General features: G+C 47.9%; 1 protein-coding gene across 1 annotated transcript; it reads right to left on the reverse strand.

The window, feature by feature from the left end:
* Positions 1 to 8,846: 8,846 nt before the first annotated feature.
* LOC144738794 (uncharacterized) lies at positions 8,847 to 18,102 on the reverse strand. Its single transcript, XM_078592448.1, has 5 exons — positions 17,407 to 18,102; positions 15,176 to 15,338; positions 11,979 to 12,100; positions 10,968 to 11,127; positions 8,847 to 9,120 (listed from the first exon to the last, which is right to left on the reverse strand). Exons 1-5 carry the CDS (start codon positions 17,759 to 17,761, stop codon positions 8,880 to 8,882), a joined length of 1,041 nt encoding a protein of 346 aa, XP_078448574.1. The 5' UTR covers positions 17,762 to 18,102; the 3' UTR covers positions 8,847 to 8,879.
* Between the last annotated feature and the right edge of the window lie 4,288 nt (positions 18,103 to 22,390).

Raw genomic sequence — 22,390 nt, forward strand, 5'->3', positions numbered from 1 at the left:
GCTTTCAATTCTTATTTATATATTTTGTTATTGTTGTCAAGCACAGGCCCCTAAGGCCCAACATGCCAAAACGTTGCTAACAAACAGCACGACTCCAAGTTTGAATATTTGTTCTCATTCACTTTATTATTATGTTTTCTATCTACGTGACTTTACAGAAAGAACCAAAGAATATTGGAATCGAGGAGGAGGAGGAGGAGTTCGTGCGTTTATTGAATTGAGCAAAGTTACGGGAAGTCGCGAGAGACAGACTCCAGCAGCAGAGCAGTGCGTGGGAAGAGCTTGTGTGATCATTACATGTGTTGAGTAGTTCCGACGGACGTACTCGGAGACGGAGGTAAGTTAAGGGCTTTCACCGAGAGTTTATTAAGGCTGTTACAATATTACACAGCAGGGTACACAACTCCCAGGGGCTGGGGGTCCTACTCTGAGTCTGGGTCCCTGCCGGCTGGCTCCGGTCTCTCTCTCTCTCTCTCGTGTCGGATCGTGGACTCTGCCGACTCCACCGAGCGGAGAGAGAAGCACCTCTACGGCTACTACCACCGGCTTCTCCCCAGACTCACCACTCGATCGCTCTCTCTACCCACTGGTTCCCTATTCACCCTGCTTACTCTACCCGTTCCCACAGTGACCCCGCTTACGTCACGGGGTATCCCTTAAGTACCCTAGGAGACGTGACGTCATGTGCACTGTCCAGCGCGCGTGACCCCACGTCCCATGACGTCATCGCACTGGACAGCGCACACGACGCCACTACTCTCCTCTACTCCTCTACACATGTATGTGTCTCTCTCCATGTGTCTCTGTGATATCTGTCTGCTTATATGTCTGTCTATATGTCTCTGGTTCTGTGTTTTATCTCCCTCTCAAATTTAGCATTCTCAGGAAGAAAGTAATCAACCAGGTAGGGTGTTTACACTATGAGATCTCTTTTACCAGTGGCAAAATATAATGGTAGGTTTTTACCCTTTAAACTGGTACAAAACTGACACCTTTATTCAAGGCATCATGTTTGCAATGGCCACAACACAAGTAGTCAATAAAGCAAACAAAAAGAAGCAACTCTGATAAGGATAATAATATGCACTGTCATTGAAGTTGATTGGCCCACACCCGAGACGGCTTTCTTTAGAGCCTAGTCCCCATTGGTGTAGGGCCAGATGACACCAGAAGGCGTACAACTCAAAAACAGTGCAATATCAGAGTATTGAGAGTTCGGGGTAAACATTTACACTATGAGATCTCTTTTACCAGTGGCAAAATATAATGGTAGGTTTTTACCCTTTTAACTGGTACAAAACTGACACCTTTATTCAAGGCATCATGTTTGCAATGGCCACAACACAAGTAGTCAATAAAGCAAACAAATGATTATCCTTATCAGAGTTGCTTCTTTTTGTTTGCTTTATTGACTACTTGTGTTGTGGCCATTGCAAACATGATGCCTTGAATAAAGGTGTCAGTTTTGTACCAGTTAAAAGGGTAAAAACCTACCATTATATTTTGCCACTGGTAAAAGAGATCTCATAGTGTAAATGTTTACCCCGAACTCTCAATACTCTGATATTGCACTGTTTTTGAGTTGTACGCCTTCTGGTGTCATCTGGCCCTACACCAATGGGGACTAGGCTCTAAAGAAAGCCGTCTCGGGTGTGGGCCAATCAACTTCAATGACAGTGCATATTATTATCCTTATCAGAGTTGCTTCTTTTTGTTTGCTTTATTGACTACTTGTGTTGTGGCCATTGCAAACATGATGCCTTGAATAAAGGTGTCAGTTTTGTACCAGTTAAAAGGGTAAAAACCTACCATTAGGTAGGGTGTTGACTGTTATGTTATCCGACTCTCTGTGTTGTATTACATTACATGTCTAAGTATACTAGATTTGTGTTTTTATTTCATTTATACCTGATGATGATTGCTTGTGTTACAATCGAAACGTCGTATGCTAGTATTTAATTTATTATTTTCTCTTTATACGTGACTTTATCGAAAGAACCAAAGAGTAATTCCTGCAGCCACGAAAGCTCCAAATTAAGTGTGATCATTGCATCTCAAGATTGGTAAGCCACTGGGGTCACAGGGAATTTCTCGAGGTCATGGTAGTCCTCTGCTTCACGAGAAGAGCCTCGATGAGGTTAAAGACTTGCAGCAGAATCCCACCACCACCACCACCCCCCCCTGCAATGGGACAATTGTCCCGCTCACAACGCGCGCGTGTGTTGTTGTTGTTATTGTTGTTATTGTTGTTATTGTTCTTTGTTGTTGCACGTGCTATACGTCTGGGACGTTCAGAGGAAAGCGGCTCGCGCCCGCCACAGGGCTTCACGACGCAGAGACATTTCACGCAGATTCCAGGAGTCGTTCGCCTACTTTCTGTGCCGCCGCTGCCGACGCCACCCACAAACAAAGCATACGGACCAACTTTGAAAAAAAAATGTTAAAAAAATATATATGAAAAAAATCCACGTCCTGTTGATACGGTTACAGCATTTATTTATTTTTTCTTCTGGAGAAGCGATTTCTATTTTACGAGCGCGGAACAACGGACAACCGAAGGCGTTCGTTCTTTGCACGTTTCCAGATGGAGCGGCCACCACCCCCCCCCCTCGTTCAAGACGCCAATAAATAATGAAATGCTAATTAACCTTGCAGATGGAAACAATACAAACATTATGCGCTCAAGATGACAAGATGGATTCGTGCTCAGAACACGACCCTTCGTCGGATGTCCGCTGCTGTATACCGCAGGGGGTGCGCCGCGCGTCTGCCATCCGAGTGTGTTTTAATTGCATCTTGAATTGTTGACCCCCCCCCCTCTCTGTCGTGTGCGGTGCCTCGATTCGCCGCGCCTCTCTGTAAGTTCCCCTTCCGTCGACCGCGAGAGATGATGGGGCCGAATGAGATCTTTCCATTTCCCTCTGTCCGAGCACCTTCTGATTAGCACGGTTGGGCTACGTACGGTGTGAAGGAAGTTCAACATGTATGTTGAATATCCTAGTTTCTTGAGTTGTGACCCAGGTAAACTTCTTTCGCACAGGACGTAGGCAATCGTGCTAATTTTATGTATATATGTTGAACTTCTTTCGCAAGTGCATAGCTCCCAGTGGCTTCCGAATATCGGAAGGAAGAGCGTTCCAGACGGCCGCAGAAGCACATCCGACAGCGCGCGATGCAGAGATCTTTGTTCGATAGCCAGCCAAAAAACGCTGCGAGGTTGACCGGTGTTCGTGTGATGGTTTATGTTCCTTGGCGAGATCAGCAAGGTATTGTGGTTCATTCGTGGCAAGTACTTTGTGTGCAATGAGTGTGACCGGAAGCCCATGCAGCTCAACGAGCACTGCACGGACACAGTGAGATCTCGCAGTACTCGTCAAGACCACGTGCCAACTCATTTTGTACGCGCTGCAACTTAAACTTGAAACGAAGAATACATGTTGCACTGCACTCACAGTTCCCTGCCCAATCGACTTGGGGTGGAATGCTCCATACAGTCATTGATTGATGTTGGTTATTCAGCTTGCAATACCGTGTACGCATTGAATCGCGTGCACAAGAACTGATGCTTTTAGATCTGTATACGCGTGTTGTATTTTAAAACTACATTTGATGACTGAATTCATTCATGACCCCGATTGACATTTTTCACGGAGGGATTGCATTTATCTACCCAATATTCCCGATCAAAGTAAAGCACAGCGCTCGTTATATATCTCCTGAATACGATTAGTAGGGTCATTCGAATAGTTAAACTAATACGGTATTACGTCACCACACCAATGTTTCTCCATTTTCAAATAAGCAATGCTACACCGCTCATCTCTGCCCTGAGCCACTGATGTAAATTTACACTTTCCTGTGGATCATCACGTCGTGGTACTCATTTCCGCTTGGCCAGAGTCGATGGCTCGAGTCGATATATCTGACTGGGAGTTGAGCTCACGGCCTTCCGATTGCGAGTTGCGTAAACCGATCGCATCTCCACAGTGCGCGACCGGCCTCTCGCTGATGAATGATTATATAACCACCACTTCCTTTACCCAACAGCAGCCGCCGCCGCTGCTGCTGCTCCTCGGGCGATAACAACAGAACCACGTGTGCACTCACACCACGTGCGGGTTGCACGAGGTGAGAGGCCATTAGCCAGTCGTGCGTAATACCTCGGTGGCCGAGCTATCGAGCGTGCATGCAGTGCACCTGCACCTCGTTAATTTCTTCATCTATAAAAAAAAAAGTTATTGTCGCTGCAAACAATGGCACTGCGTCATACTCGTTGGTTCTTTCGGTAAAGTCACGGAGGTGAAAATAATAAAGTGAAAACAACTAAATTTAACAACTAAATTAAATCTAGAATCATGGCACTGCCGTTCTCGGCTCGCACACGAAGATTTTTCTCCTGCACGGTAGCCATGCCGCAGAACTGCGCGCTGCGCTCGTGGGTGACGTTTGCCGTTCGCGGCGAGAAGGGGATCCTGCCTGAGCGCGACTCACAACTTGGGCGCGCCCTTTCTATGTGCTCCCACCCCCCCCCCTGTTCCACGTGGGGGAGTTTTCCTCCCCGGGCTCTTCAATTCCCTCTCGTCACCAAAATCGGGCGATGTCATTCGGTGACAAAGCCTCGGGCGCTCCGTCGTTCACACGAAACGAGAGCGGTGCGCTGGAAACGTTTTTGGAGCTATTCAATTGACGCAGTAATGTGCGTTCTTCTCCTTTATAATAGATCACAAAAAACAGTCTAAAGATATTCTAGATTTGAAGCTTTCGTGACTGCAAGGATTCATACTCTTAGTTCTTTCGGTAAAGTCACGTAGGTAAAATTAATCAAAATAAAACAATAAAAATCACGACGTTTCGGAGGCAACACAAGCTTCCGTCTTCGAAACGTCGTGATTTTTATTGTTTTATTTTTATTAATTTTACCTACGTGACTTTACCGAAATAACTAAGAGTATAGTCTAAAGATATCTCACTGTTGTTTTCGTTCGTTGGAATTCCACGCTATTTTTTCCACTCAGGAGAGGAAAGGGGCACGTTTAATGCAATGACTCTGCAATAACACGTTTTTCATGGAATACCGGCGACTTATTCCCGGCAGAGCGAGGCGGAGGAAATGAAATAATCACAACGTCAACAAAGCTGATCGGACATCATAACCAGGAATAGAATTCCCCGCGGGATATATGTGTTCGACGATGCACGGAAATCGTTGCTATTTACGCGATGTTGCGTGGGATTGTGGGTAAATAGGTAAATAATAAACACTCCCGGTGGTGAGATGTTGACTGCCTCGCGTGGTATGCAGAGGAGACCGTGGGTTTTTATCCGAGCCCTAACGCCTGTATTGTTGGTACTCTTAGGTTTTTTCGGTAAAGTCACGTAGGTACAAAATAAAATTAATAAAAGTAATAGAAATAAAATTAAATTAAAATTAATAAAAGTAATAGAAATTAAATAATCATTTTATTTCTATTACTTTTATTAATTATTTTATTTATATTATTTTACTTAATATTAATTTTATTTTTTATCAACGTGACTTTACCGAAAAAACCTAAGAGTATGAATCCTTGCAGTCACGAAAGCTTCAAATCTAGAATGTATTGTTGGTGTTTGTGTAGTGGTGATACGCGCTGGCGGTAAGGGATCGTGTGGCAGCGCGTGGTGATTGGTCAACTAGAATGGGTGCTCACATCGCGGTCCGCATAGGCTCCGCCCCCTCGGGAGCGGAGGGCTATATAAGGCGGTGCGCGCGGGCGCTCGGGGAGTTGGTAACCAGTGAAGACGGAAGACGGAGGAGGAAGAGATAGGGCCCTGAGACCCCTAGCCCCGCTGTCCTTGTAAGGGCCGGGACCCTGTGTGGCTCAGAGGCGGCACCTTGGGACCCGCGGCCGGACGTCCCTGTGAGGGCCGGGCTGCGGGACCCAGTGGTCGTGATCCATACCCTGGCTGGGGTGGGTCTGTGAGTTCCCCTGGAAGCTACGGGGCTGGAGAGCCCGTGTGTGTGTAGCCGGGTGGAACGTGTAGCGTGAGCTGTAGTTGACCACACGTGTTATTGTGGCTACGGAAAGTGTTAATAAAGTGTGCTACCCGTCAAGTGGTCTCCCGCCGTAATTTACAATATTACATTTGCATGTTTTCTCTCCCCGTGGTCACATGGATTTTTTTCCGGCTCCTCCGATTGTGTTCCGGCTGCTTTAAGGGGCCGTCCATAAATGACGTCACGCGGTTTTGGACGATTTTTGACCCCCCCCCCCCTCGTCACACGGCGTCACAAAAAGTCAGACCCCCCCTCAAATATGACGTCACAAAGCTCTGCCCCCGCCCCCCCCCATATAAAACATGCTTCAAATCGCTTGAAACTATTGTCATTGTAGTGCGTATTTAATGTGGCGCTGCATTCTGATGTAGGAGAAAACACTTATAAAAAATCTACTTAATTAAGTAGAACGTGTTGTCTATATTTATTTAAATTTGCGCATTTTGATGTGAAGTCACATTTCTCCCCCCCTCCTCATCACACATCGTCACAAATGTCTGACTCCCCCCTAGGTGCGTGACGTCATTGATGAACGGCCACTAAATTCCCACGTGACAAGCCACTTCGTTGAACTGTCATTTGAGGCCAGGTCGCTTCCGAAAAAAGAGCTCTGCAGCTCAGTGGGCCTTAGCTGGTAAAATAGAAATAAAACAAACCCGGGAGGTCGGATAGACACTCGTGCTTTCCAGCAGAATTTCTTTAAGCAGGCGAACTCTAGATCAGTTCCATCCTGCCGTCTCACCAGCAGTCGGGCTTTCAGAATAAATGCAGCCTTTTTCCCTTACGATGCAAATAACACAACTCCACAGCAAATCCACCGCTGGATGAAGGCCTCTCCACGCTGTATCAGTCACGGTGGTCGTTTGACCTCACTTCACCATGGCAGTCAGCGCGAATTGCATGAAGGGAGAGTCCAGGACCGGTTGAGATATCATTCAAGAGCCGAATGGCTCACAGGGCTATACCTAATAAATGAACTTTGAACTTTAAACTTCTCCACCGATGAGCTAAGAAATCACAACTGTAATCGAAGCTCAGTGCACAAACCACTGTGACACTTGCTCCACCCTTTCGAAACCTTACAATGGAGTGAAATGAGATAATGCTTTCCTTTGGCAGGAAGTTTCCACTGAGTCTGATTAATCTGTTTTTTGCTTATCCGATATCTGGTTAGGACAATTGCTCTTTGTGTTTTGTTCCCATTTTGTCGATCCAAGGCTATAACGCAGAGGAAATCACTGCAAAATGCAAAACGTAATAGCAACAGGAATTTATTTGACATTATACAAATGGGTAAATGTTTAAACCTAGCAGTTCAGCAATGCCTTTTAATATTAGTCTTACAACAACATCAATGTTAATTTATATAGCGTTTACATTTAACTGCATTTTAACAATTGTGGACGAATTAGAAACACATACGCACTTCACTCAACTGCTACAAAAGCATTTACAAACTCCTGCGTTAATTTCCACAACGTTACAACTGCACACATAATCTGCCACTGCTGTGACATCGTTCAGCAACAAAAGAAAATATCGCTACGAAGTGGCCCCTAAACCAAGAATCATCAACCCACGTGAATGCGTTACGTGAACATGAAATTTTAAAAAAGTACAAATTTCTCTCGAAATTAACACATATCATGATGATGCACTGCTGCATCGCTTCACCAATATATCACCCAAAGAGCCGGTGAATAACCGGTATAAACTTATCCAAGTTGCGTGGCTAAAGACCACTCAAACCAGCGATCCCTCCCTGCAGAGGTACCCTGGGACAAAATAAACTTCTTGAAGTGTCTGTAGTCCATCCAGGAAAGCCAGGAGACGTGTTTACAATCGCGCCAATTCGAAATGGCACTCCGAAGGATACTGCGCGTGGCGAAATCAGAGAAGGGAAATTGTGCGTGGCTTGTAAAATGTCACAATGTGTCTTTTGTCAGAGGGCCCACACGCACACGCGCACGCAAAGGGAATGAAAGTGGATACGAAATTAAGATTTGTGTTCTGCCGACAGTGTGCCCCAGCGCGCCCGCATCACGACGTGTGTGTCGGTGGGAGAAGCGCTGTTGAGGATTTGCTTTGTGGCGGTTTGCTACGATCGCCGTCCGTTTCAGGGTTTGATCCCTGCCCCTGATGAGCAACACGTGTCGCGTAAACAATAAAAAAAAACTGAACTTGATCTCGGACTCTCTTAGATCAACTCGGCATGACATGCATGCTCCTGTGCAGTGTGTCAACGTCAGCAAAGAAGAGGCGGCGTGAGCTCGTGTGGTGTCAGCCAGCAGTCACCTCTGGACGCCAAACCTGGCTCTAGCCGGTGCCCATTCACTGCGCTTGCTCCCTACGTCCTGTACCTCTGTAGGTAGTATATGTATCTTTCAACGGTACCACGTAACCATCGTAAATATATTCCCTAACGGCGGAAAGCATTACGAACCTGCCTTGGCTCTTGGTGGAAAACGACCAACCCACTCGCTTCAGACATCATCGGCAGCAAGCTTCGGGGAGACAGATTCCTAACGCTGGGTTGGCAGTGGCGTAGCGTGGATGCCATGGGCTTCGTGGCAAGGAATAAAAACGGGGGAGCCCTCCTGTCCAATCCCTCCTTCCCCCTCCCCGACTCACCGCAATACGGCCACGCCGGCTCCTCCGGGCTCGCGGTGCAGTTGCGCCGGCCGCACTCTCGACGGCTTACTCAGCTGCCGGTCACCGCCCAAGCACGTGGTGTCTATGCTACCCAGGTCACGGTGGTCCGGCCGCAGCCCCCCCCCCCCGCCCCGCACCTCCCCCCCCCCCCCGGCCAGAACTGTGGACCGTCGCACGGGGGGGGGGCCCTCTAGTACTGGCAGATGAATGGCAGCATAACACGACAGTCGAGGTCGTTCCAGCGGTGCTTGTATTTCGAGGTGGTGATGTGCACGCAGTCCTCGTTGGGAGTCTCGCCCGCGGGCTCGCCGGCGTAGAAGTTGCGCCAGGCGCCCCGCAGCGGAGAACCGTCGACCCACGCGAAGGCGCCCTCCGCCGCCTTGTCGCTGAGCCCGATCCAGTAGGACGTGTCCTGCGTTTGCTTGATGTACCTGCAGCAGCGAAAGCCATCGGCGTAATTTTGTAATAATCTAAACTCGAAAGTTTTTTTTTATTTTACCAGGTAAGGCCCACTGCGCTAGACAGGAGCGACGTGGCTGTCACTAACGGCAGCTCGACGAAGTGGCTTATCGCGTGGAAATTTACGGCAGCCAAACACTGTGAACGCGCGTTGATTTTAAAAGTGGAGGGTAAACCAGAGGACCCGGAGAAAAATCCACGGGAGAGAGACGCGCAAACTCCAAATATACAGGCGTCAGGGTCGGGATCGAACCCACGACCCCCTGTATACCAGGCGAGGTAGTTAACATATCGCTACCCTGATGCACATCATCATCATCATCGTCAACGCGATTGGCCGTGGTGCGGATCGCAGTCATTGTCATCATCAGCAGCGTCGTCGTTGTCATCGTAATCATCAACAGTCATCGTTATCGCGGGTGGCGATAGAATCAGCATTCACATTGCACTCCTTGAAAGTGCACCCTCTGAAGCCTTGAAAATTGGCGTCCATTTACTTTCAATTCGGAGCCTTAACGACACACGAAACGTGTGAGTGGTGGGTATCTGGTGAGGAGTGTCTGGTGAGTGTTTCAGGTTTAGCAAGTGAGCGTCATCCCGAGGTTCGTAGCGAGTCGAGAAAATCTCAACGTGAATTCCGGCTTGACTGCCAGCGCCCAGCGTGAAGCTAATTATTTAGCGTCACTGCGTTGACAGTGGGCAAACAAAAACTCCACACTGTTGTAACTTTCTGACCCCGTGCTCCTACTGGACATGTGTTAAAAAAAAAAAAGACCTTAAAAATTCGTCGGATTTTTACAGTCGAAATTAACCCGTTCCCGTTCCGATGACGTGTGTGCATGTTATCAGTTTTTTTTTCTTCCGATGTCGTTCCGATTACATCATCGGAACGTAGGCGGTGGAAAAACTAAAATCAAATGACTTTATCGGTGGCGAGGCTCCCACAAGGTCATGCGGGACACCGTGTGGCACAGTTTGGAGCCAGCTGTAGTGGAGTTACAGTCGTGCCGCTACAGTTCTCCGTGGTGAGTAACAATGTCTTTAAAATGGAAATAATAAAATAATAAAAATAAAACATAATAAAAAAAATGACAATTTTTTTATTATGTTTTATTTTTATTATTGTATTATTTCCATTCTACGTGATTTTACCGAAAGAACCAAGAAGATGAATCCCTGCAGTCCCGAAAGCTTTAAATCGAAATTTAATGTCTTTAAAAACCAACGGTGCTGCGCCTCCCTAAACAAAAAATTAACGCCGGACCGCTTGCGCGTTCCGAGATTCAGCGGTGAACGCGACGCCCACCCACACCCGGGCAGCTTGCAGTCGTCTCGGAACGGGAAAGGGGTTAAGATTCTGAATCTGTAATCGGTGAAGTTCTGAGTCGCCGCCCTGTGGGGCCGTCCATAAATGACGTCACGCGATTTTGGACGATTTTTGACCCCCCCCCTCCCTCGTCACACGGCGTCGCAAAAAGTCAGACCCCCCCCCCCCCTCAAATATGACGTCACGAAGCTCTGCCCCCCCCCCCACCATATTTCCATTTTGAAAACAAACCATGATTCAAATCGCTTTAAACTATTGTCATTGTAGTGCGTTTTTAACGCGATGTTGTCGGAGTATTGTTATAACAATTAGTGTTGTTACAACAATTTTATATTTATTTCAAGTTGCGCATTTTGACGTGACGTCACATTTCTCAAACCCCCCCCCCCTGCCCTCGTCACACATCGTCACAAAAACCTGCCCCCCTCCACCCCCCTCCCTAGGTGCGTGACGTCATTTACGGACGGCCCCTGTGCTCGCCCCCCTCCTCACCCGCTCAGGAATCGTTGCGTCGCGGGGTCCTTGACCATGGCAAGGGCGCCGCGCCGGTTGGCGCAGAACTGCGCCGCGTCCGCGAAGCTCCTCCGCTGCTTGAGAAGCTCGAAGCAGTACATGCCGAACTTGCGCCCCCACTGGCAGCGCAGGGGCAGCGCTGGCGGCCGCCACCGGTCACGAAAAAAAAAAGAAAACCAGACACAATTTACGCCAGAGAACACCGCAGATGTTTCGAGTAAATCCTCAGCACGTTACCTCCCGGCGCGCACGAACTGCGCATTCCAGAAATAAAAACAATAATATCATTGTTGTTTGTTTTTATTATCGTACCGCTTGTTTACCCAAGGAAGCCTCACTGAATCTCATGACTCTTTTTCTCAGGAGGGTCCTGCCAAGTTTTTGCTAGGGGGGGTGTGTGTGTGATTAATGCTACGCGCGATCCCAATGGCCTGGACTTGTGCGTAACACCCCGGACCTTCACGGTCAACACAACCCGCAGCATTATCCAGGGCAGCCGCTGATTTCGAACCGTGAATTTCTGCAACAAAGCTGTCAACCACATCGTGGTCTTTGTCATCTCCAAATAGGAGCAATGGTCAAGCCCAGATAATATACATTTACAGCCCTTTGTCAACCCAAAATGAATACTCACTCTTTACCCCATCACAAAGGGGGCCTGCCCACCTACGAACTACCCATTCACACCGCTGAGCGGACAGAAACGTCACGTTGAACTTCTTTCGCACCGTACGCAGCCAACCGTGCTTATCGGAGATGCGGCGGGCGGGGACAGCGGTACCACAAACCGAACACAAAAATCGATTCTAAACAAAATGAGTCTTCAATCGAGATTTTAAAAAGCGCACGGCCCCAGCGGCTTCCTTCTCGCCGTCGTTTTAAAAAAAAAAACTGCCGCGTCGCGCAGATCGAACCGGCGTCGAATCCCCCTGGGCCGCCAGGCCCGGCGGGCCCGCTGATGCGCCGCGCAAGGTAACGGCCCCGTCGCACCTTCGAGTCTGTGCGCAATCGCGGACAGCTGCTGGGCCCCCTCGTCCGGAGTCGAGACGTTCCCTTTGTTTTCTGCGCCCGTCATTGTCTTGAGCCTCAGCTCCAGAGCTTGCATGTGCTTCCTGCAGAACGTGACAGCGATTACTTTTGCCACAGACTTCTTGAGCGTGGGGAGGGAAAAGAAGGGGTGGGGGGGGGACCACAGCAGATGCAAAGCACAGATGTGACACGGCTATAAAATAGCCATTCCATTACGCAGCACATAGCGGAGAGTCTGTGCTCGGCCAAGGTGAGCCGTTTGTTTTGTGCACGCGAGGAGAGACAGCCCAAAACGTCAACAACGCTTGAGTACATTTTGGGCGGCGCTCGCCTCTCTCACGGTCCCCTTGGCAAAGGGCCCACGTTTGGCCGACGGCCGACCATTGTTAACTTGTTTATGCATGCACGTTGAAATTCTTTCGCACCGTACGTAGCCAACCTTGCTGATCGGAGGTGCGGGGAAGTGGGGGAAGGACGACAAACTGAACACAAAAAGCAGTTTAATTTTTTTGGTTGTGATATTCATTTTGTCAGCGCCTAAGGGATAGTGCTCTCAATCTATCGGCCTTTGTCATGCACTGCTGGATGAGAGGCTCCGCATGCCGTGGGGGTGCGTGGGGGTTGTTGGCCAGCGTGGTTTGGTGACGGTGGGGAGCACGTCACTCGAAATCTGCTTAGGACACCAAGGTCTCCAACTGTTACAGCCTAACGTCACGATACACTACACTATACACGACACTACTATACACTGCCCTACGATACACTACACCATACACTCCACTACTATACACACCGCTATACACTACACTATGCACTACTATACACTACACTATACACTTTTACACACTACACTATACACGACACTACTATACACTGCCCTACGATACACTACACCATACACTCCACTACTATACACACCGCTATACACTACACTATGCACTACTATACACTACACTATACACTTTTACACACTACACTATACACGACACTACTATGCACTACACTATACACTACACTACAATACACACCACTATACACTACACTATGCACTACTATACACTACACTATACACTTTTATACACTACACTATACACGACACTACTATGCACTACACTATACACTACACTACTATACACTATACACTACACTACTATACACTACATTATACACTACACTTCTATATACTACACTATACACTACACTACTATACACGACACTATACACGACACTACTATACACGACACTATACACTACACTACTACACACTACACTATACACTACACTACTATACACTACACTATACACTACACTTCTATACACTACACTATACACGACACTACAATTAACTTCACTATACACTACACTACTATACACTACACTATACACTACACTACTATACACTACACTATACACTACACTACTATACACTATACACTACTATACACTACACTACTATACACTACACTACTATACACTACACTATACACTACACTACTATACACTATACACTACTATACACTACACTACTATACACTACACTACTATACACTACACTACTATACACTACACTACTATACACTACACTATACACTACACTACTATACACTACACTATACACTACACTACTATACACTATACACTACTATACACTACACTACTATACACTACACTACTATACACTACACTATACACTACACTACTATACACTATACACTACTATACACTACACTACTATACACTACACTACTATACACTACACTACTATACACTACACTACTATACACTACACTATACACTACACTACTATATACTACACTATGCTGTGACAGCCTCACGTCAGTATCTCTGCTATCGCCCCCCCCCACCACCTCGGTGTGAAATTATCTATCCCTTTGCAAATCCACAACATCAAATGCACTCGTGACTTTCAAGAAACATCGAAGGCCCTCTCTCGATCTGTGTTGGGTCTTCGGACTCTCAAGCAGCCCTGAGCTTGGTTCCGTCCCTCTGAGTTGTTGACTTGTCCGCAAAAATCCGGCGACTTACAAATATCATCATGATCATTGTCATTTTCCAGCAAGGCCTCAGAGGCACTCATTTGAGGCTGAGTCGACCTAGGGGAGGCCCAGGACCGGTTCGGATAATCGCCACCGGTGTCGTTGGCCGCGCGAGCGGCAATCGAACTCGGGTCGCCGGGTTCGTAGCGCACGGTCACAAGCAGTCCTTTGATAAGTGATTTTTTTTACCCTTTTATCTGGAAACAAAACTGACACCTTTTTGTTTGCATTATGACTGCAGGTATTGTGGTCTATGCAAACATGACTCCTTGTAAAAAAAAAAGGTGTCAGTTTTGTTGCCAGATAAAAGGGTAAAAAAAAACAATTATCATATTTTCTACTGGCAAATGAGGTTCCAATGGTGTAAAAGCAGTCCCTTCTTTCCCGTCGGCAGAGCACCGACGGATCGTTCACTCCTCGTGACGAGCACACACACACAGAGACAGAGAGAGCAGACGACGCGTAGCTCCCCGACGATGCAACACAGCCGGAGCCGGCGAGCCAGTCCATCGACGGAGTCGACGGGGCCACGTCACCTGGTCGGTCCGCAATAAAGGTTTTATCAATGTAAATGCGTCGTTAAACCCGCCACCACCCGACACGGACAATTGGCCAATTGGCTGTTGGCCAATTGGCTGTGTCGGGTGGTGGCGGGTTTAACGACTCGTTTATATATTTAAGCGATTTAACCCAAAACAAATCCGTACTACAGCCAATGATTACGGTTTGTCACGTAAACAAAACGTGCCAACAATCAGTGACGACTTCAGCGCACCGCCTGGGTGCTGCAGAGTTAAACCGGCAAACATTTACTAATTTGAGTACCCGTGACGTTTACGCTGGCGATTACCGCCACCTTCGCCGGGCGATCAGCCAGCATTGTGAAGAAGTCCCTTTTGAAAAATGTTATTGTGGGTTTTTTTGCTTTTATTATTAGCAATTAATTATTTATACTTGTTATTTTATTTTTATTATTTTAAATTTATTTTATTATTTGCTTTATTTATTTTTTACCCACGTGACTTTACCGAAAGAACCAAGCTCCTCCTCGTTTCGGCCTCAAATTCGAGGTGACGGCGACGCCGCCACCGCGAGCCTGACCTCGTGTCGGCGATGGTCGCCAGCTGCTTGTCGGAGGCCTCGCGCAGCCGCAGCAGCGCCGCCGTGTTCCTGCGCTGCTCCTGTCCCATTCGCAGGTTCTCCTGGGCCAGAGAAGCCACGAGCACCCGCAGATTTCCCAGCTCCGTCCGCCCGGCCTCCGGACCTAGTTGATTCGCATGGGGTCCGACAGCCGCGTGAGTCGAGGGTTGGCGGGGGTGGTGGAGGTGGGGGGGGTTGCTTTCCAGAGAGGTGACTAGGCAGGGACTAGGTGTGTGTGTGTGTTGAAGTCCTTTCGCACCGCACGTAGCCGGCGGTGCTCATCGGAGGTGCGGAGAGTTTGACGGGAGCCCCGAGGAAGGGTTGCAAGCCGTGCCAGAAAATTGGCACCTCCGACTGAGTGGCAGGAATTGACCTTTTCTGGGATCTGGTGGTACTGCATTGAACTTTCATTACGGTAGAGCGCAGCGCAGTCTGTCAAGGTTCATAAACCATCATCACGCAAAACTCCGGTCACCCTTGCAGCAAGGCCTTTTGGCTAACCATCGCGCGCTCTCAGATGCGCTTCTGCAGCCGTCTGGAAAGTTCTCTCTTTACGATATTAGGAAGCCACTGGAGCTATGCACTTTAAATCTAAATTGAAAATAATTTCTTTAAAACTGCTTTTTGTATTTAGTTTGTTGTCCTTCCCTCGCACCTCCGATTGGCACGGTTGGCTACGTACGGTACGAAAGAAGTTCAACACACATACAGACATACGAATCACCATGACGAAGAAAAATGTCCGGTTTGGTCTGTGGATTAGGTGGCAACCCTGGGGCTGTTATAGTTTTGAGGCCCTTTTCTGGGTATTGAGTTATCTCCCTGACTTTTTACCACCACCAATGCCCGATGCCACAAACTCCATTGTTATTCACCTTGGTTATTTCAGCATCTAGTTTGTATACGATTTATAGTGCCAAATCAAAGTTAAAACCATCCAAAGTATTACATTTGATCTGCACACAACTGTATGAATACACGTAGGGATGCCATGACTTTAAATGGCCAAATCACCCAAAGGATTTTTCAGAGTGTAATAGTATTCCACTTCAAGCGTTACATATGAAAACCCGTGTGTTGATCTAACCCTGTTCCCAGGCAGGGCTTAATTTGAGCTGGCTCGGCCCGGTCTGACATCCAAACACTATCCAGACTCAGCCTTGCTTCGCTTCCAAGATCTGATGAGACCGGCTGCGTTCCAAGAGAATTAGCCGCAGGCTATATTCATCGCGAAGTAGGTGAATTATTATATTAGAAGCGGCATATTTAAATTCCATGGAAGCTCGAACTACAGGAGTGTAAAACAAACACGCTACGTTTTTTTTTTGTTAGATCGCGTAAATATGAATGCTTCGCTAAACACGCCACCACACGACACAGACAATGATTAAGGTCTTGTCACTTAAATATAACCTGCCAATTTGTTACGAGTTCAGCACACCGGTGTGTTGGAGAGTAAACCCACACCATTAACTATGTGGGAGTACTCTCCAATACACCGGTGTGCTGTACTAATAACGAATTGGCATGTTTTGTTTACGTGACAAACCTTACTAATTGGCTGTGTCGGGTGGTGGCGAGTTTAACGACACATTCATATTTACGCGAACTAACCCAAAAAACCCACCTCTGTTATGGATAATATTGGTCGAGACAGCCTACCACGTGTGTAACTGAGAATTCCCGTTATCTCGCTCTCCTCGTGGGCATGAAGGCCGATTAAACACTTTCATCCAGATGCCAGCCCCCTCCCACCCACCCCACCGCCAAAAGGAATAACGCCAAACCCTGCCTCCTGCGAGAAGTCCCAGACGCACAACGTGAACGCAACCGTGTGCAAGTAACAGCAACAAAAACCCCCGTCAAATCTGTCGATGATCTACATTGTCACATGAACTCGTCAAATTTCGATTTAAAGCTTTCGTGACTGCAGGGATTCATCTTCTTGGTTCTTTCGGTACAGTCACGTAGAATTGAAATAATAAAATAATAAAAATAAAACATAATAAAATAATTCTCACCATTATTTTATAATGTTTTATTTTTATTATTTTATTATTTCAATTCTACGTGACTTTACCGAAAGAACCAAGAAAATGAACTCGTCGTTAACGTTATCTGCGCGGGCAGAGCCACCGCTGCCGATTGAATGTTCACGCAGACCCAGCTCCCTCCCTCGCTCCCTCGCCCACCTGCTCCCGCAAGCTCCATCGCCCTCCTCCAGCGCCGTATAGACCCGACACGCAGCTCCTTCGCCTCCCCGCCGCTGCGATCGGCACCTCCACGCAAGGTGCTGCTGCCGATATCGCTGCTGCTGCTGCTGATGCTGGTGCCGATGGTGGTCCTGGTGCCGATGGTGGTGGCGTTCGAGGTGACCGCGTGGCTCACCCTGGAGAGGTGGCTCACAAGAGACTCGTCGTGGCTCAGGCGTTGCTGCTGATCGAGGGACGTCGTCGCCGCACCGTCAGCCGCTCTCCAGCCCGGCTGGGAAGCGCAGCTGCAGAGGCTCGCGATGAAGAAGACCACGGGGCTGTACCGGGACACCATCGCTCTCTGTCTGAACCGTGTGCGCAAAAAAACTCTCCGTGCTGAGGCTCCCTTAGAGCGACCGTATTGTCGGCGTGTTTATTTACTCTCGCGGTGTGCGCTCGTGTGTTCGTGTCCTGGCTTTCGAACTGCACGACACTTGCCTCCAGCAAACCCGAGAAAGCCGACGCGGGGACTATGCCTCTGTCTGGACGAGCGAGCGAGCGAGTGGCGGTCCGCTGCCAACCCACCTCCACTTGTGACGCCGAGATTATTGCTTTTGCTTTTTTGATTCGGTGGGGGGGGGGGGGTGTCTTGAGCGACCCTTGATGTTGCTCCTTAAATACGCCCGCTTGCCTCTGTGTGTCTTGAGTGTGCGGGAGGTGGTAGGGTGGGTGGGTGGTTCGGGAGGGGGGGGGGATCACAGGCGCGGGTCGCAGGGAGGAAAATCCTGGCACGGCGGTGCGAATTAAATCGGCGTTCAGCCCTCGGCAGGCAACACTTTACACGAGCCCGGCACACGCGCGCGTACGATAAGCACACGCGACAGCTCCCTCGCCTCCGTGGCGTGGTATATAGAGATTCGATTGGATGTTCCATGCGCATGTTGGCAGCACTGTGGTGCAGGAGAGCCAGATCAAGGGTCGACAAACCCGCGGCTACAACAGAGAATCGGATAACATAACAGTCAACACCCTACCTGGTTGATTACGTTCTTCCTGAGAATGCTAAATTTGAGAGAGAGATCAAACACAGAGCCAGAGACATATAGACAGACATATAAGCAGATGAACCTGGCGACGCGGGTACGATTCTCGCTCACGGCCAACACCAGTGGCGATTATCTGAACCGGTCCTGGGCCTCCCTTAGGTCGACTCAGCCTGAAATGAGTACCTGGTGCGGTGTGTAAACATCGTCACTGGAGAGACAAAGGCGGTCTGGCGTGGTGCTGGCCACCCACCCACTCGTGTACCGTTTCGGCCTTCATAGGTGCTCGCTAACAGCACTTGCCCCTACAGTTTGTTAAGGCTATATGGGGGATCTTTGTCCTTGTGTCGTCACGTTGCGTTGCGGCTCTTAAAATATTGAGTTTTGTACCCAATTCTACAATGAAACAAAAACGGCCCTTCTTGTTATTTTGGTGGCCGACCTTTGAGCGAGACGCTCATGTCGAGGGCTGCTGGACACGACGAAGAGGGCTTCAGGAGAGAAAAGAGGAGGTCGTGTAAAATAAGAATTGGTTTTACCCTGTTATGGCAATAAAACAGGAGGTTTTATTTTTTTATTTTAAGCTTTTTTTTATTCTTCAAATTTTCTTGCTGAGGATTTCACACCCGATGATGATTGCTTGTGTTGCAGTCGAAACGTCGTGAGAATTTTTATTGTTTTATATTTGTATTATTTTATTATTTCCCTTCTACGTGACTTTACCGAAAGAACCAAGAATATGAAAACAGGAGGTGTTAAGATGTTCAAAAACCATTTTCAAGGGATCAAGTAGTGCATTAACCACACGTACTTGTGGTGAACATGCAAACAAACGTGATCTGATAATATATGATGCTTTGTCTTTGAAACTGATTGGCAGAGGTGGGACAAAGTCATTGTTATGCAAGTCCAAGTCGAGTCGCAAGTCATCAAATTCATGACTCGAGTCTGACTCGAGTCCAAGTCACATGACTCGAGTCCACATCTCATAGGTGGGACAAAGTCATTGTTATGCAAGTCCAAGTCGAGTCGCAAGTCATCAAATTCATGACTCGAGTCTGACTCGAGTCCAAGTCACATGACTCGAGTCCACATCTCATAGGTGGGACAAAGTCATTGTTATGCAAGTCCAAGTCGAGTCGCAAGTCATCAAATTCATGACTCGAGTCTGACTCGAGTCCAAGTCACATGACTCGAGTCCACACCTCTGCTGATTGGCAGCTACATCACGAGAGAGTTCGTGTGTCGTCCCTCCTCCTTCGTTGGGGGTCAGTTTTGTTTTACCATGTTTAGCTTTCTACCAGGTTTAGCTTTCTTTTTTCACACTTTTGTTATGTAGGCCAGGCGTAGTCACAAACCGAACCTCTCCATAATAAAGGCTCAGTCTTTTGTTATGCAATCTATTCATATTCTCAAGCCGCACCTTTAATCATTGGAAAGATGTGATTAACCATGCAAAAAAAGATTTAACTACACTTATTTGGACCATCTTATTTGACAGAAAACTATTGCAGGTTACTGATGGACAGCCAGTTTTGTTTTACCAGGTTTAGCTTTCTACCAGGTTTAGCTTTCTTTTTTCACACGTTTGTTATGTAGGCCAGGCGTAGTCACAACCCGAACCTCTCCATAATAAAGGCTCAGTCTTTTGTTATGCAGTCTATTCATAGTCTCAAGCCGCACCTTACCATAATAATAAAAAGTGGGCCATTCCTGGCACTTCCCCCCCCTCAACCATTATATATACGGAGTGTTATCTCCTGTAATCTCTCATTTACTTGATACAGCTGTCGGGCTGTGACGGTTCCACCTGAAGACGGAAGCTTGTGTTGCCTCCGAAACGTCGTGATTTTTATTTTATTTTACTTTTATTAATTTTAATTTTTTACCTAGTGACTTTACCGAAAAAACCTAAGAATATGAATCCTTGCAGTTACGAAAGCTTCAAATCTAGATATACATTTATAGTTGCACGCGTTTGCTTGTGTAGCGTCGGAAATACAGAGCACATACCGTCCTATCTATACTTACATGTAGTTGCGGGCACGGGTCTGTGGGGGGGTGCCACCCTGAGCTAGAGAAAGAGACGGACCGTTCAGAGGCCCAGTCCCCCCCCACCGACCCCAGATGAGGGGCTGGGGGGTTATTCCAGAGCCCCCTGGAAGGTTCGGTCCGGAGGCCAAACCTCCCCAGGTAGTGCGAGTAAAGGGGCTTTCTGTTATGAGATTCAAATAAACCGTGTTGCCTCTAAAGCTACGTCTCCGGTCTCCGTGGGAACCCACTCCACTTGCAAACGACGAATTCTATAACACACGGCGGCAGCAGCAGCGACGAACGTTCCACGCGTCATTTCACTTTATACCACCGTCTAAAGCGATGCGTTATATATATTTTCCCGGTGGAATAGGTGCTCGCAAATAATAAAACATGCGCGTGCCACTCTTCGTGGACAACATTCAAAATGACCTCGTTTGTGAATTGGCAACCCACCCCGCCTCCGGCTCCCCCCAGCACTCTGCCTGGCGTTGAGCTCCATCTGCCGTCCGTGTGTGCGTGGTGTCGCGATCCACTCGGCTGCGAGGAGGAACGAGGGACTCACGCTGCCACCGCGGTTAGGGCGGCTGCACTGGCTGGGGAATGGTAAGCGCGCCCACAAGGGGGGTCGGGCAACCTTGCTTCTCCGCAGCAGCGTTTCGTGACTTTTTTTTTTTTACGAAGGACCATCACCGTCTGCTATTCACGTCGCATTGCGGGTTCTTGAAATATTGATGTGTTTTTTTTTCTGAATTCGAGAAAAAAGACTGGGTGTTTAAGGTTAGCGATTTGTCGTATTATCTGGCTGTATAGCAAATGGAAAAATACAATTACTTTACAACGCAAGTTAAATTTGCGTTTTATTTTTTTATATTTAGGGCCCCTTTATAACATATGCTACAGGCCCGTACTTAGCTTAATCCGCCACTGCTCAAGAACGATGTTGATTACCCTTTGAATAACCCATCCGGTAAATATGTACCAATTGTCATTTATGTGCAGACATTAACCCCCATCTCTTCCCTCTGGGCCCCAAAGTGAGAGGGCCAGGAGGTATGCAGTCAACAATGCTTGACTCAGGGAGGAGGACGCCCCTGCCATGCATAGTCCCATGGGATGTTGGCTATCAACAACAAGGCAACTCCTATGACTAATTGGGAATGGGACCCAAGCGTAGGATTGATCACCCTGTCGCTGGCCGCCTTTGGGGAGGGTGTATAGTATGAAAGGCCGCCAAATTTCACCAGGCTCACTGTTCATGAACTCTTGGAAGTGCTTGCACAAAGGATAGTAACATCTCATCCTGTGTTCTTTGGAACCTCTGCCTTCTAACCTGATTGGCTCGCAAGTGACGACGTCAAATGTACCCCTCTAAGACCGAAGGAGGATTTCTCCACAACTCTGTCCGTCCGCCTACTGACGCGAGTTATAATTACTGGCGAAACGTCGGACTCGGATTATACATTTTGTTTGGTTTACTCTCCACCACACCGGTGTGCTGAACTAGTAACAAAAACCGGCACGCTTTGTTGACGTGACAAACCTTACCAATTGGCTGTGTCGGGTGGTGGCGGGTTTAACGAAACATTTATATTTACGCGATCTGACTCGAAAACCTCAGTTATGGATCAAGGGCGATGGCACGCCGAACGATCCATCCCGTACTGCTCGGCAAAGAGGGGACGGGATGCGTACGGATGACGCATTTACAGTCAAGAAGATGTCGGGATGCAGAGCAATGCTAGATTTGCGATTACTAAAACCAACTCCGGTGGAAAATAACGTGCGACATTCGAGCCTTGCATAAGAGCCACCGGCTTTGTGTTGTTTGTGCAGCAGCTGCTGCTGCTGCAGGGGACCTTTGGAACGCCTACCCCATGCAAATATAACGACGTGCATTCTGCTCA

Source organism: Lampetra planeri, chromosome 1, assembly GCF_965212315.1.
Source record: "Lampetra planeri chromosome 1, kcLamPlan1.2.h2, whole genome shotgun sequence".
In the NCBI taxonomy this organism is placed as follows: Eukaryota; Metazoa; Chordata; class Hyperoartia; order Petromyzontiformes; family Petromyzontidae; genus Lampetra; species Lampetra planeri.